A 16271-nucleotide genomic window follows, 5' to 3' on the forward strand; every position below is an offset into this window, starting at 1 on the left:
GAGAGACAGAGAGCAGGAGAGGGAGGAGGCTCAGAGGGAGAAGCAGACTCCCTGCTGAGAAGGGAACCTGATGTGGGACTCCATCCCGGGACTCCAGGATCATGACCTGAGCCGAAGGCAGTCGCTTAACCAACTGAGCCACCCAGGCGCCCAAAATATCATTTATCTTGATTACTTCCTTTTAAAACTAAAATTTTGCATCCAAGCTAGTGCCTCACTTGCCTCATCCTAGTCCTGGTCCTGGCTGGGGAGTTGAAGTGTGAGTTCCTGGAAGGTGTTAAGCCCAGGATTAGAGAAAGTATAAGCACCACTCTGCCTTGGGGTGTGGTATTGGACTTCATGGCTTCTTTATGGTTCTGTTTGGTTGCATTCTGAAAAACATTGCATGCTTTCCCTGGAACAGCCCCTGTTCCAGGTGCTGGGAATACAGATATGCACAAACCTTGGTCCCTTCTCTAAAGATTAATATAGAGTGGGGTAGGGTGGGAAGCAGGCCAGTACCATGTGGTCCGTGCACTGTCAGAGGTAGCCCAGAGTGATGTGGAGAACAGAGAGACCCCAGACCCAGCTTGCAGGGGGTGGGGGTTGGGATCCTATGGGAACCTTTGGTATACTTGAAGGATGAGCTGTCATTGACCAAGCTTCAGGAAGAGGGAACAGTGTGATCACGGGTTCAGAGGCAAGAACCTATGTGGTTGAGCAGGAAACAAGTAGTTCAACGTTTTTGAAGCATGTACTTTGGGCAGGGGTGTGGTAGTGAATGATAAAGCTGGAGAGGTAAGTGGGGCAGGACCATGAGGAGCTTTGGAAACCCTATTAAGGAGCTCTGACTTTATCCTACACGAAGGGGGGAGTTATTGAGGTCTTTGAAGCAGATGGGGAACATGAGACTTACTAATGTGAAGATTAAAGCTTTGCCTTAAATAACCTACCTAAAAAAATAGCATATAGGGTTCCTTTTTCTCCACACTCTTGCCAACATTTGTTATCTTTGGTCTTTTTGATGAAAGCCATTGTTGTAGGTCTGAGGTGATCTCTCATTGTGTTTTGATTTGTATTTTCCTGATGATGAGTGATGGTGAGCATCTTTTCATGTACGTATCGGCCATCTGAATGTCTTCTTTGGAAAAATGTCTATTCAGGCCTTTTGTCCATTTTAATATTGGATTATATGTTTTTCTGCTATTGAGCTGTATTAATTTTTTATATATATTTTGGTTATCAGTCCCTTATCAGATATTTGCTTTGTGAATATTTTCTCCCATGTTGCCTTTTCAATTTATTGATTGTTTCCTTTGCTGTGCAGAAGCTCTTTCTTTAGTTTATTATAGTCCCAATTGTTTATTTTAGGTTTTGTTCTGGTGTCTTACCCAAGAAATCATCACCAAAACCCATGTCAGGGATTTTTTTTTTCACCTGTGGTTTTTTTTCTAGGAGTTTTGTGGGTTTAGGACTTATATTTGAATCTTTGATCCATTGCAAGTTAATTTTCTTGAGTAGTATAAGATAGGACTCCTAGGTATATATACAAAAGAATTGAAATTAGACTCTTGGAGAGATATCTGCACACCCATGTTCCCTGCAGCATGCTTAACAATAGCCAAGACATGGAAGCAACCAAAGTGTCCATCAACAGATGAATGGATAACGATAGTAATCTTTAGAGAAGGGACAAAGTTTTATGTATATCTGTGTTCCTAGCACCAGGAATAAAGATTGTTCTAGGGAAAGTGTGCAATACATGTTTTTCAGAGTGCTACCAAACTGAACCATAAAGGAGCTGTGAAGTCCAACACACATACACACACACAGGAATATTATTCAGCCATGAGAAAGGAAGTCCTGCCATTTGCAACCTTGAAGGCATCATGCTACGTGTAGTAAGTCAAACAGAGGAAGACAAATACTGTAGGATATCACTTCTGTGTGCAATGTAAAAAAGCTGAACTTATAAAACAGAGAGTAGAATGGTGATTACCAGGGCCCGGGAGTGATGAGATTTTGTACTACCTTAGGTTTCTCTTGAGAAAATAAGAATTCATCCTTACTACTCGGGGACGTCTTTCCCTCAGAACAGTTTCGTGGATTTCTGTTTCTGTTCTCTGCCCTGTTTTTCAAATGAATCTAAGCCTGCTGGCCTGACAACTGCATGGGCTTGACCTGCAAAGCCCCTTCTCACTTGGCTGTCTCTGCATAAAGTATTGATGTTTCATTTTTTTTCATTAATTTTTTTTTTCTGTTTAAGAAACACATTCTTCTTTTTTAAAAATTTCAATTCCGGTATAGTGAACATACAGTGTTATATTAGTTTCAGGTGTGCACTATAGGGATTCAACAATTCTGTACATTACTCAGTGCTCATCATGATAAGTGTGCTCTTCATCCCCATCACCTGTTTCTCCCATCCTCCCACCCACCTCCTCTCTGGTCACCGTCAGTTTGTTCTCTGTCATCAAAAGTCCGTTTTTTGGTTGGTCTCTTTTTTTCCCCTTTGTTCGTTTGTTTTGTTTCTTAAATTCCACATATTAGTGATGTCCGTTGCTTATTCTTTCGCCCATCGTGCTGATGTTACTATGAAATGGGTCCCCCAAAAGGGGTCCTGAAGGCTAAATATGGAGGCAGAGCCCCTTGGGACCCTTGTCTCCTTGGGTCCCCTCATGGCCACCATTTAAGGAAAACCCTGTCAACTGTTTCTCACAGCCAGAGGCCTTTCTCAACAGAAGGGAACACAGCCCTGCCATGTCCATGGGCGTCCCTGACACAACGCCTCTCTCGTGCTTTCCTTCGTAAAGATGGCTGCCTGTGTTTTCATTGCAGAGCTCCTCAGACAAGGAGTCCATCCTGACCATCCTCCAGGTTCTTGGAGATCTGCTTTCTGTTGGTGAGTAGGAGGAGGTAGGGGCGGGTGGCTGTGGTGTCTCCTGGAATCTGGTGGGGCTGGGGGATGGCGGTGGGGGTGCTCCAGTTCAGGTTTTCTCTCAGAGACAGAATCAGCAGCCCATCATTTTCACTGAGATTCATAAGACCCCAGAGTAAAGTGGGCTGGTTGTACCTCAGACTTAGTCAGGTTTCTTTAGTCTTGTCACCCACCCTACGGTGACCCAAACTTAGGAGGAGGTTCTGCTCTGGGTGGTTTCTCATCTATGGTATCTCATCTGTGGTCAACCCAAGGTCCTCCAGGGGTCTGTGGCTGTCCTCAGAGCGAGCTAGCCCTCGTGACTCTACCCCTCCCCTTCCTCTACTCCCCTCCGTTGGCCCATTTAGAGAGCCAGGTATTGGCAACTTCCCAACATATGTCAAGTGAAGATGGGAATATGAGGCAGGAGCTTGACTTCGCGGTGTGGTGAGCTATTAAGTCTTCAGAGAAAAGGTGACAGAATTCACTACACTGGAATCAACTAGTTAACTGGGGCATCCCTCTGCTACCTCACTTCAGTGTGAGGGTTCTGGAAAATAGACCTTTTTGGACATTTCAGCATTCACTCAGTTTTCGTTTCTACGTATGCCAGCCACATTGCATTAGGAAGAAATATTTACATCAGACAACACCAAAGGGAATGTCATTCCAAAGCCAAGACGCCTCCCATTTCAGTTCCAGGAGGGAGGGTCCCGTCCTAGTGAGGTTTTCCCATAGGCTGTGCTGCCCTCCGATGGCAGGGTGACTTCCCTGCAGGCTTCTGAGTGTGGTACCCTGTGGAGGCGAAGCCTCTTGTCTTCTGGGATGGTGCCTCCTTCACTTTGTCCAGAGGTGCCTGGAGCCCTTGGAATGAAACCCTGGAGTTGTCCCTCTGATGTAGGTGCTGATTATTGCTCCCATAATAGAGGATGAAACGCCAGAGGGTCTTCTTTGCTGATAATGTCCCACCCTGTGGGCCACCTTGTTAGATCAACCAGGTGCAGTGTGTGGACAATCACTGGGGTCCCCTTCCAAGTTGAAATGTAATCCCTGCTTTTGAGCTTGTCCTGGGGCAAGGTGGGGGAGGTCCCTGTTCACAACTGTTAGGTAGAAAGACCAATATACCTGATCCTAGCTCCAGGCCCTTTTCAAAACTCCTGACACGGATGAGTGGATGTCTGTTTCTTAAAGAAGCACGCTAGCTATTTCCATATATTCCTCCTGTTGGTTACTGGAGGCCAGCACCATAAAACTGTTATATCATCAATTAAATTATTCCAGACAAACTATCATCCCAATCCCGGTTACAGAGGATTCAAGCCTATACCAGAGGGATACTGATATTCCCTCTTCTATTAAGGATATGATTCTAGGTAAGCCTATATTCCTGTTTATGTACATATGTACAAGTACACATATGTACAGCAAGACTCCACAGGTTCTCAGGGAAAGTGGATTCCATTTATTACAGCTGCTGCAGGTGAACACACCTAGGTTCTTAAATATTCCATTATTTCTCCATCTCACCCCCACCCCAATCCTTTACCTAAAAGCACAGCTTTATACAGGTTCCTTCAGAAACCACACAATTTTGGTTTCTGGGGCAAATGAACTGCTCTGTGCTCTGTCTCTGTGGGGTCTGCTTTCTGTGCCAAGGAAATGAAGGTGATTATTCGGGGCCTCGCTCTCCTCTGCTTTCTCCCTCAGGCACCGACCGAAGGATTCGCTACATGATCAGTAAAGGGGGCAGCGAGGCCCTTCTGCAGACCCTGGTGGACACAGCCAGGACAGATTCTCCAGACTATGATGTCCTCCTGCCCCTCTTCCGACTGCTGGCCAAAGTTGGCCTACGAGGTACCCACACCCCCCCGGTTCTAAAGATGGCTGAAAAGGCACTCGCGGGGTTGTTATCATGAGAGCAATTTGGGAAACTCTTGTGGGGATGTGCAGGGAGGTCCTAGACACTTTGGTGGTGGTGCCAGGACCAGCCCCACAGGAGAGGTCATTTTGTTGTCCTGGACGTCAGCAAATCCAAGGTGCTGTGCTAGGGCGGGGCCTTGAGCAGGTGCAGGCTGCAAGGGGCATGGAGCAGATGAGGGACAGAGGGGAGGTGCTCCCAGGCAGATTTCAATCACTCTAACAATAAACAGAACATTTCTATGAACAGAATCTTACACGGAAGCTCATTATATAAGTGCATGAGTTTCCTGGGGCTGCTATAACGAATTATCACAAACTGTGTGGCTCCAAACAACAGAAATGTATTCTCTTACAGTTCTGGAGGCCAGAAAGTCTGAAACGAGGGTGTCGGCAGGGTTGTTTCCTTCTGGAGGCTCTTTGGGAGAATCTGTTCCATGCCTCTCTGCTAACTTCTGTGTTTCCAGCCGTCCTTGGCGTTTCTTGGCTTGTAGACACGTCACTTCCATTTCTATCTGCGTCTTCATGTGGTGTCCTACTCTGTGTCCTTCTGTGTGTCCTCTCCTTCTTACAAGGACATTGGTCACTGGATTTAGGGCCCATGCAAATCTGTGTGACCTCACCTTAAATAATAAATCTGCAAAGACCCCATTTCCAAATAAGATAACGTCTGAGGTTCCAGGTGGACATGAATTTTGGGGAGGGGGGCAAATTTTCAGCCTTTTACTGTAAGCCACATGGAAGCGGAGCTTCCCTAGTAGAAGGGAAGATGGGAGCCTAGAACTCTTTCTACCATACCCATTTCTTTTTGCTCGAGAAGACCCCGAAACACCTCCCTAAAACCTTAGAACTTCTTGGTGCACAGTTTAAAAAGCCTGCGCACTCAGGATGCATGCAACCCTTGCAAACTAGTTATAACAGTCAAGCTCCAGTTGTGGGAGGTCTTATATAAATCATAGTGGGGAAGCTCAGGCGCTGCAGAAGGTGGACCTGTGCTGTCCAGTGTAGGCAGCGGCGGCCACAGGGGAGCAGGGGCTCAGGGACACTCTGACCTTGCATTGTCTGAATCTCTGCTTTGAGTCCATTCAGCTCCACAAGTCACGACCAAGACCCAGGCATCAGCCAGCACCCATGTGAGTGTGTTCTTGACAAAACCAATACAATCCAGTCATTGAATATTCAGCCAGGGATTTACCACATGTCTCCTGGGGCTGGGCACAACGCTAGGCGTTGGGAACACTGGTGACCAGGGCAGGTAAGGGGCCCACTCTCATGGAACTTACCTTCAAGTGGGGAAGGGCAGAAAGTGAATAATTCACTAGGCAATAGCAGAGTATGATAATTAGCTAGTAGCTGTGAGGGAAAAGAAAAAGGCTGGTGTTCCTCCAAGATGGTGTGGTCAGGGAGAGGTGACATGTGAGCCAACACTTGAAGGGTTGTACCCTGGTTGTAAATAGTATAAACTGGGAAATCAAATCTGAGTTTCAGGCCTGGCCCTGACACTAATTAGCTGTGCACCCTAGGGCAAGTTATTTACCCTTTCTGAGCCACTGGTCCCTCATCTACAAAATGAAGGTATCAGTCCTTAATTCTAAGGTTGCTGTAAGGATTAAGTGAGGTTGTATGATACCTGCTTAGCATGTGGGGCCTGACAAACTAGAGTCATGTAGGTTTCATAGAAGAGAAAGAGATGCAGGATGGATCATGGCCCTGATTCCCAAGCTCTGGACCTGGATAGTACTACTGACATTATTATATCACTGCAGCTTCTGCCATCCCCAGATTGTAGCCCTCACCACTGCCATGCAGGCTGCCGGGGGCTGACCCAAACAGGACGGAAATGAGGTTGGCAGCTCAGGAATGGAGCCCAATAGACGCCTCTGTTCTGGTGAAGGGATCCGGTCATATTAGTTTGGTTGCCATCTTTTGTTGGTGTCCTTTGGTCTAGAGGTGGATATTGGTAAACCAGGTTTAGGATATTGTCTCTGTTTTACTCATGTCTACCTGCAGTGAGTCTGATAGCAATTCAGGAAAATTACAGATAGAATTTTGCTCTTAAATATGTTCGAATGCATTTCTTTGAAAAGAGACATTTTCCTGTATAATCCTGATACCACGATTACAAATCTAACAAAATTAACAATACTTAACATTTAAAATTACTGTGTAATTTATACTCATTTCAATTTCTCCAAATGTTTCCCAATGGGGCAATTACAGACGTGTTCAAAGAAGGATCCAATCAAGTTCCACACATTGCATTTGGATGTTATGTACCTTAAGTATCCTACATTCCAGAACTATCTTAAAGGAAGAAATTTACACCCTACTAAACTGTAGTTCACGTTTGAGGGCAGCCAGAAACACGCTCACATACAGGGTGTGTGAGTCCTACAGTCCACAAGGCCTCGTGTAAATATTACTTGAGGAATGAATGGACCCTATGTATACCCTGCCTTAGCTCTTCTGGGCCATCTGGTTCCAATGGGGACATACTTAGTAGCATTTTCCGGTAGATTGGAAAAGTCACATTGGCTATGATCATTCTCTTGCCTGTTCCATCTTTGCCTTCCTGTGCCCCATGCATTGTACAGCCTTCAGAATTAATGTGAAACACAACTAAGATGGATTGATTTATATTTCTAGATAAAAAGTTTGGACAGAAGGCACTAGAATTGGAAGCACTCGATGTGACATTGATTCTGGCCAGGAAAAACCTGTCCCACAGCCAGAACCTCCTTCACTGTCTCTGGGCTCTGCGTGTGTTCACCTCTAGTGGTAAGTGCCTCAAATTGTGGCTCTCTGGGGTGGCTTCCAGACCGGGCCGGGACACCTAGAAACCATTTAGGGGCTGGGGTTGGAAGGAGGGTCTGGGTGGAGGATAGATGTTGTCCCAACAAGACAAATAAGTCTACAAGGAGCCTCACATTCTAGAGGCTGTAGAGGTAAAAAGTGCTTTCTTTGTCTCTTCTTCATCCAGGTAGAACTCTTGAGCTCATTCCTGAAGTTAGATGTCAGTCTTGTTTTCCCTTGGGAACCACACATTATAGTATTCTAGGTCTCTCTATTAGTACTACAGGGTGAAAAAAGACCCATGGCAGGAGAGAGCATAGGGCTTTATTTAGGCCTTATCATATTCAAGGCATAGGGCAATGTCAAGAACGACCCTCACATCACAGATCTCCCTGCTATGTCCCCGAAGTTGCCTGTTGATCACAGCACCCTTTACTAAAACATCTTTACCTTGTTTTATCTCTCAGTGCTTCTCAACATAGTCCTTCAGGTAACTAGATGCATCATAGCACATGGGTTCATACTTATTTGCTGTCTCCTGATTTGGATTATTTCAGATTATCATAACAATCCTATATCTACATTTACCATTGTATAGCCAAGAAGAGGAAAATGAAGCTTGGAAGAGAGAAACAATTACTTGAGTTTATAGACAAGTTTGGGGGCTGAGTTTCTAACTCCAGAACCCATGTTTACTCTCCATATGGGGACACTTGCTATGAACAGAGTAGATTCTGTACCTCCCATCTCACATAGAATGGGCACAGACTTTATTTCTCTTTTCTGAGCCCCTCTCCTGCACAATGAAAGTGATGTAATGCTCTCTAGAGGAACGAACATGGCTTAGAACCAGGAATACCTGGGTTCGACTTTGATTTCATTCCTTGGGAGTCCTATGGCATGGGTACTTAACCTGTTTACCTCAGTTTCTTCCTTTATAAAATTATAGTGGTTAATAAGAGCTCCTAGACTTGGTAGATGGGATAAGTGAGATGATGTTCATGGGTATGTCTGTCACATTGTAGTTGATCAATTAGTTTTCCTTCCCTGCTCTATTCTTTTCCCTTAGTCCTTTGAAATAATGGGAAAAGCACACCTAAGAGGAGTGAGGAGGTGACTTTTCCCCCTAACTATCCTAAGAACTACTAAGATACTTAGTGGGGTCCTATTTCATTGGTTAATTCCATTAATAACCATGGAGGACCCATAAACATAAAGTATTTTCAGGAAAAAACAAGATAGGTCCTTGACTCCATGTTCATGGACAGAACCTCCTCCCACACTCATATATGTTGACCAGAAAATCAGAGAATGTTTGGGAGAGGCTGAAAAGATCTGTACAAACCCATCTTTAATTAAGGAAAACCCAAGTGAGGAGCTGTGGCTTTGTGTAAAGGACAACTGTCATTAATGAGCAGCCGGAGGGTGAGCCACCCTCCTTGGAGCTTGCCAGCAGCAGAAGATTCGAAGTATCTCATTTTAGTTTCCTAAAGAACAATTAGGCTGAATAACTTACCTTTCTTATTATATATATTGGTTATAGAAGTCTTGAGGAATTCCTTTTAGCAAGGAGCTCTAAAAAATGTTGGGAGTTGCCTGCAGGTATGAGGAGGTGGCCATTTGTCTCATATTCTAAGACTACATTTATTGTCCCAATGAATTGTTCCCTAAAGGTTATTTTAGAATTTATACTATCACTATACATTGACTTCACTGATGAGAAGCAAGCAGAGTTCACAAAGTCTGTGGATTGATTGCTGTCTCTTTGGTGAATTGTTAGCCACTGTTGAATGTTCCAGAAAGCTTTCTAAACAGCTCCTATCTGCGGAAGGAGTTGGCTGGAGCCATAGTGGGGCTGCCACAGCCAATGAACCCTTTGGCAGCTCTCTACCGGCCAATGGGGATGTTGATGGAGCTGCCAGAGGTCTGACCTTGGGTAGGGAGCCAGCAAGGAAGAACTCAGCAGGGTGTGTGTGTGTGTGTGTGTGTGTGTATGTGTGTAGGGGTAGTTCTTATTGTTCCCATCTAAAATCCCATCCGTCACCTTCCTTGCCAAGGGCCACTCAAAATCTAAATTCCAAGTCTAAAGTCTTCCATGTTAGAATCTGTGCTCCTAAAACTATTTTGTCCCTAATGCTACTTAAGACTAGAATTTTGCTGAATGATTTGCCAAGAGATTGCTCCAGCATGTTTTTCCAGTTTAGAAATAAAGAACTGAATTAGTAGCCATGAGAGTGGAAGATTGATGGGCAGGACTAGGATGCCAAATCTCTGAATTTTGATACAGGCTGCCTGTCCCAGCCTCAGGAGGGACATATGCATAGAGGATGTTCCAGGAACACGCAGTCTCTGTAATCACTAAGACATCAGCCTCAGTCTCTCTCTGGTGGACTGTACTGGGATGAACTATATTAGAGCCCTCAGATTTCCATCTATCCTTCTTTCCCGAGGCTTGGAGCAAGCCAGGATAAGCCTCCCTTGTTTCTCTCTCTTTGTTTCTCCATGACTCCCTTGCTCCCACTCATATTTCCTGGAACAAGGCTGGCCCAAAGCACAAGGCATTCCTAGGCCTCGATTTCAGCACCCCCCCCCATTACGGTGGAGGAAAGAGACAAGAGAGTCCCACCATGGAAAATCCCTTCTTTCCTTCTTTCCCTGAAACTTCTGCCCCCTTCCAGACTGATTCCATTTTGTCTCTTGGAGGCACCCCTTATTTTTTTGACATGACCAGAGCTCTTCCTAAAGTGAGCTGAGTGGAGCAAGGAACTGGGGATGCTGCAGAGAAGCCAGGACATCATTGGAGATGAGTGTGACGTCCAGAGCTTTTGGGTCCAGAATTTGTATCTGAAGCCACTGGGCTGACCTGATACCCTTACTGGTTATTTTCTGTCATTCAGATCTATGGCTCTCTCTCTCTCTCTTTTTTTTTTTTTAAATAACCATCCAGTTGGGCAAAAAGGCAAAAATTTCCCAGGCTATTGACCTCTGAGGAGGAAGAATTGATTCTTCCCTGATGTGCTAGTAGATGGGGGCACAGTTAAGTCTGAGACTCAGTCATGGGAGATCCAACTACGAAAGCTGTCGGGGAACTTGGAACCAGGGTGCAGAAGAAAGGGGGCTGCCTTCTTTATTAGCTTGCCCCTAAAAGTTTTAAAGGAGTCAGTCCAAGTTGGATTGAACCTTAACCCATCCACCCATGACCTTTCTTCATTGTGAAGTCTCCAAATGGCAGAATGAGTCTAAGGAACTATCTTGTAAGATACTGGCAGTGTATGTGTGTGTGTGTGTATGCCCTTGTGTGTGCCTGAGTGTACGTGTGCGTGTGTGTATGTATCATGGGGGAAGTTGATGGTGAGTGAAAGCACTTGAATTGAAACTTAAAGATCTACTTTCAGAAAAATCTGCTTGGCATTTGCTTTGACTATTCTGAGTAAGAATACAATGAAGAACATACTTTCATGGCTTGGGCCCCCTTTGAGAAGATTGTATGAAAAGAGAATATATGCTTTACAGGTGATCTTTGCTTCCAAGCCAAGATGCAAAGACCATAGAGTTTCACTGCTTTTGAGTGGCCCTTGGCAAGGAAGGTGACAGAGCTCCCCTGTCTTTTAGGCCTACTCTGTAATGCTGAAAAGAATTCTTGGTTCAGATGGTCTAATAACTACTGTGATTTGGTCTTTCTCAGTCACCACGGGGGCCATGCTGGGAATTAATGGAGCAATGGAACTGCTTTTCAAGGTCATCACCCCTTATACCCAGAAGCGCACCCGAGTAATCAGGTAGGGGCACTTTTGTAGTGCTTTTCCCCCTCTTTATAATAGATGCAGAGATGGAGAAGGCCTCATGTGTATTCTCACGGTGCTTCCAGTTGAGGTGAGTGATGGCTACCCTCTTGTAGATATGGTGCAATAACTATCCTGCTTCAATGGGCATCCCTCCCCACCCATGCATCGTTTCCTCTAATCCTCACAATGACCCTGAAGGGGTATATTATTATCCTCATTTTCAGATGAGGAAACCATGGGGAGAGAGCCTTATCTAAAGGTCACAATACTAAGAAATGGCAGAGCTTGAACCCAGATCTTTCTGACTCAAAAGCCCATGTTTTTTGCCTGGATCCTTCAGGTAGAAGGTGACAGGCAGAGGTGACGCTCCTCAGGGCATCTCTAGAGTCGGCCACTTAAATTTCTGATATGAGATCCAGGCCTTAGCATAGTCCATCATGGGTGAATGTTGGTTTTGAGATGTACTTTTATGATTGGAAAATGAAACTCAGCCCACTCTCTCTGGCCCTGCTTGCTGGAGTGGCATGAATCACAAACTTAAAAAGGGAGAGATGGTTAGACACGAGGAGATATTCGGAACCATTAAGATCTATCATTTATGAGAGTGACTCAGCAAGGACCTTGAAAGAATATTAGAAAGAATTCAGCCAATTTCTGAGATATATGTGGTCGTTTGGCAAAGTAGCATTTCCATGCCCAGCCATGAGATTTTTCTGCATCTCAGCATCCATCTTAGGCTCTTGTTCCACCTGACTATTTTTCTCTTGGGTCACCACTGTAATGCCATTCTCATCCATCCTCACCTGTGGCTCTCCACACCAGCATTTCCCAGAGTGAAATACATTTTGTTTCAGTAAAAAAATGTCCTCATCAAATATATCGAGAAGTACGGGATTCGACCAAGTTATGCAGAGTCCTTTACAGTGACTTGTCCTAGCCTTTGTGAAGCCCGAACACATCCAGAATAGCCAGGATGGGTCCATAGTTCACTGTGTCCTAGACCCGATTTGGCCAGGGAATGGGTCTTGTTTGAAGACCACCATTTTGGGGGGAGTCAGTGTCCTATGTACCTCACTTTAGAAACATCTGGAGAGCAAGTGTTCTGCCAAGGGGAAGTCAATTCAATTCTATCAAGGGATCCTCAGTGAGTAATACAGAACTTCAGAATCACCAACTCAGGGACCAAAAAAGATGAGCTTTCCGGATTTTTTCTGTAATTGTACATTAGTTCCTCTTAAACTTCCATTTACGTCCATTTTGATATGTATGATTTAGGTACGCGTGGTGTTTCTCATGCTGTGTGGGCCTTTGCTGCTGACATCTGCGGTCTCAATATGTCCTTTGGTCACCAGTCTGTGAACTTTTATCTTTTTCCTGTCTCGACAAGACCGCCTCTAATCTGGCAGTGTTTCCATTCATCCGTTTGGCAGCTCAGGAGTATGTGGTTGCCTCCCTGACACTATGTGAATATCGGTGTGATGTCTGCCGGGCCGACCCACATAGGAGTCTCACCCACTTATCTCTTCTTGCCATGAGGTGCCATGCTATTTGGAAGGCTTCCTAGAGAACCTTGGCACTAGACTTCTCCCTTCTGGGCCACTCATAGCTTTTATTGTCTTCCTTGTTCAGGCCGAGCTGGGGCAGAGTAAGCAACAAGGCACAGAAGTCCCCTTCTCAGAGACTCACGTCAGGTTGCTATGTCTCTTGTTCTTCTGCTGCAGAGTGAGTGGAATTCAGGCACAGATCTGATCAGGGTGCCATGGGAAAAACCACGGATTCATGGCGGGGGGTGGAATGTTTGAAATGACAGAAGGAACCTTTCGGGGACCTCAGGCTGATTTCTGCATTTCTGGTCTTTTCTATAAAATGTGGGCAAGATGATTTCCCCTTCTTGAGCCCAACGCCCATCTAAAACCAGTCCTCCATAGAGAAGGAGTTTCTTTACCAACCACTACCATGTGGCCATCATGGCCATGGCCTTCATGCTGTGCCCTGCCCTGTCCTGAGCTCTTAGCAGGCATTTATCCCATCTGATTCTTTCCTCTTCTCTGCAAGGCAGGTGCTATTACTGTCCCCAATTTTACAAGGGAAAAAATGGAAGCTGAAAGAAGTAAGTGATTTGCTGGGATTTAAGTGGAAGAGCTGGGACTTAAGCCCTGTCTGATACATGAGCTTTAGCTCTTAAAGCACCACTGGAGTGTCTTACACGGTTTGTTTCCAGCATTTTATTTCTAAACCACCATATGTAAGATGATCGTAAGCACTTAAAGTTTGTTTAAATTTTTGTTGCCGTCTAAATGGCTCATACTCGTGGAACAATTTGCTTAATGATAGGGGAGTCTTTCTCCTCAATAGAATGGCTATTTCCTCTCAAAGGCTAAATGATTATCTGCTCCCTCCATGTTTGGATTCTTTCCCACAGCTGCCTTATTTTCTGTCTTACTCCCGGCACCCCCCCCCCCCCAATAGCTAGGTAAGGACAAAGACACTGAAATCTGAAGACCAGCATTGTAGCCCTCTTTCTAGTAGATTCTATGGTGGCTCATTTAACCTTTCTTCAGCAAGCTTTCACGTTCCTTGGAGTGTGAATGTCAAGTCCTACCTCCTGGGTTTGTGGTGGACATTAAGAAATAATGTATAAAAATCTCATGAGCTTTGATGTGGCATAATACTGTTAACCGTTATTAATACAAATACCACTGGATACTTGGCTGGCTGCTTCAGATCAGACAGCAGAGCCAGAGGACAGCATGCAGATGGGACGTTTCTGCCACTACTCACTTCTTCCATGAACTCCATCCCCCCAAAATAGTAACTCAGATGTACCCAATGAGTTCTGTTCAACTCCACCTGGATGCCAGAATCTGGGTTTGAAGGGGTCTTCCAGGAAGGGGATGAAGTACCACATCAAAGGACGTGAATAGCCCTACTGAGTGTCATCCTCCAAATGCTAGCAAGCTAGGGGCGAGATGTTCTTGGATGCTTTTGTGGGAGCAGATGCCTGGGGCTGTCAGTTTGACTCCTCCCTGCCCTGCCTGACTTCTCCAGCATAAACCTAAAATTAGCGGTGCAGCTGTCCTTCAGTGAAGCCCTGTCTCCAGATAGTACTCAGGGCGAGATTTATAACCGAAGCACTAAGCACACACCTTCTAGAGAGAAGGGGCATGCAGAGCAGTGCTCCTAGCCCTCTGTGGCCCTGTGCCCATTCTCACTCCCAGTGGAGGCGGCTGTTCCTGGCCTGGCCTTCCTCCCTTCTCAAATAACCACCATGCTGCCATGGTCCCCCTGCCATATGTTTGTGTTGGCTTATGTCTCTTCCCTCATGACCATCACCCTGGCCGGAGCACTGTTTGCTCCTACAGCCCTCTGCTTGGTCGTCCCTGATTTGAAAGCGATGAAGCACCCATCCCAATCTCCATTCCATCCTTGGGTTCGTCCTCTCCTCTCTCTTCTCAGCCTACTCCCTCCACATATGGCATGCGCTGTCCTGTCCCGGGCCTCCACTCAGAGCTTCCCCTGGCCTGTAATGGTGCTGTTGCCTTATTGAACGGTAGAGATTCTCCCCATGCTCCAGGCCCTGCCTGCTGCAGCTCACCAGGCAGGAGGCATCTTCTCCCTCAGTGCTTCTCTAGCATTTTGTTCATATTTTCATAACATATACCAGATTTAACTCTGTTCTGTGTTGGACTGTGTGTCCTCTCTTCTTTCTAAACTCTAAACTCCTTAAAGGCAGAATTCACATTATATTTACCTTGCTGTTATTCTCCATAGGACCTATCCAAGTGCCTGGACAATGGGAGACTGTTAATTCAATTCAAAAACAATTTCTTCTTCAGGGGCACCTGGGTGGCTCAGTCAGTTAAGCATCTGCCTTTCGCTCAGGTCATGATCCCGGGGTCCTGGGATCGAGCCCCCCTTGGGACTCCCTGCTCAGCGGGAAGCCTGCGTCTCCCTCTGCCTGCTGCTCCTTCTGCTTGGGCTCTCTCTCTCTCTTTGTCAAATAAATAAATAAATAAAATCTTTAAAAAAGATGTCTTCAATTAAAAAAAAAGTTTTTGTGAATAACCTAATGATGAATAAAAGCCAACATTTAGTTGGCTTTTTAGTCAGTATGCATTATAGTAAACACTTCATATTTATGAACCCATTCTTCCTTGATCCCAAGCTGGCTCCACATGCATGGTTCTCTCATGTCTAAACATGCCTGGGACATGACATGGCAGGCCTCCAAGAACGCCGTCATGTGAGGGACTGAGGTGCCTTCTGGGAAACAACTCATTCTAGGAGAGTGAGAAGCAGAGTCCATCTGCTTGAAAGAGAACACAATATCACTCACTACAGGGGAGGAAAAACTTGTGAGTCTTCTCTCTCTTCCTTACAGTTGTCTGGGGAACTGACCTAGTCTGGCAGAAGGGAAAGATCTGAGTTTGAGGGGACGCCAAGGGGCAGCATTCACGTTAAAACTTTGCTTAGTTTTTGAGATAGGTTTCCAGGATTTGGTTTGTTGATTGATACAGCTGGGGCTTTAGAATTTATGGGGGAGCTTTTTATAGCAATGGGAGGGGGGAGGAAATGACACTGGGCCAGGGTGAGCTGGCTCTTGCTAACTTGTTCTACTGTGGACAGGTTTGTTTATCTGCACCAAAGCTGTCTTTGCGCTGTCCAGATTCACTAAGTAGGAAAATTTATTGAGGTGAAGAAGGATTGATTGTGACTGAATCATCTTGTGACCTTAGAGAAGCTTGTGTTTGTTCCAGAAGCAGACGCTTTCTGCTAGGAGCTGTGCCTCCCTTGCTCCTTCATTTCCAGAATGGACTTGAGGGTTTTGGTAATAATAATGGCCATTTTCACTGCTCATTCACTTGACCATTTCCAAAGCA

At 45.4% G+C, this 16271-nt stretch overlaps 1 protein-coding gene across 1 annotated transcript in view; it reads left to right on the forward strand.

The window, feature by feature from the left end:
* Window positions 1–16271, forward strand: part of AGBL1 (AGBL carboxypeptidase 1) — a 637151-nt gene that overhangs the window by 39533 nt on the left and 581347 nt on the right. The window contains exons 2-6 of the mRNA XM_081831887.1: window positions 2818–2881; window positions 4604–4750; window positions 7460–7591; window positions 11292–11385; window positions 11428–11479. Of these exons, the coding sequence (XP_081688013.1) occupies window positions 2818–2881; window positions 4604–4750; window positions 7460–7591; window positions 11292–11385; window positions 11428–11479 (489 nt within the window). The remainder of the gene's footprint in view (window positions 1–2817; window positions 2882–4603; window positions 4751–7459; window positions 7592–11291; window positions 11386–11427; window positions 11480–16271) is intronic.

Source organism: Leptonychotes weddellii, chromosome 9 (assembly GCF_054177405.1).
Source record: "Leptonychotes weddellii isolate Sample4059 chromosome 9, ASM5417740v2, whole genome shotgun sequence".
Lineage (NCBI taxonomy): Eukaryota > Metazoa > Chordata > Mammalia > Carnivora > Phocidae > Leptonychotes > Leptonychotes weddellii.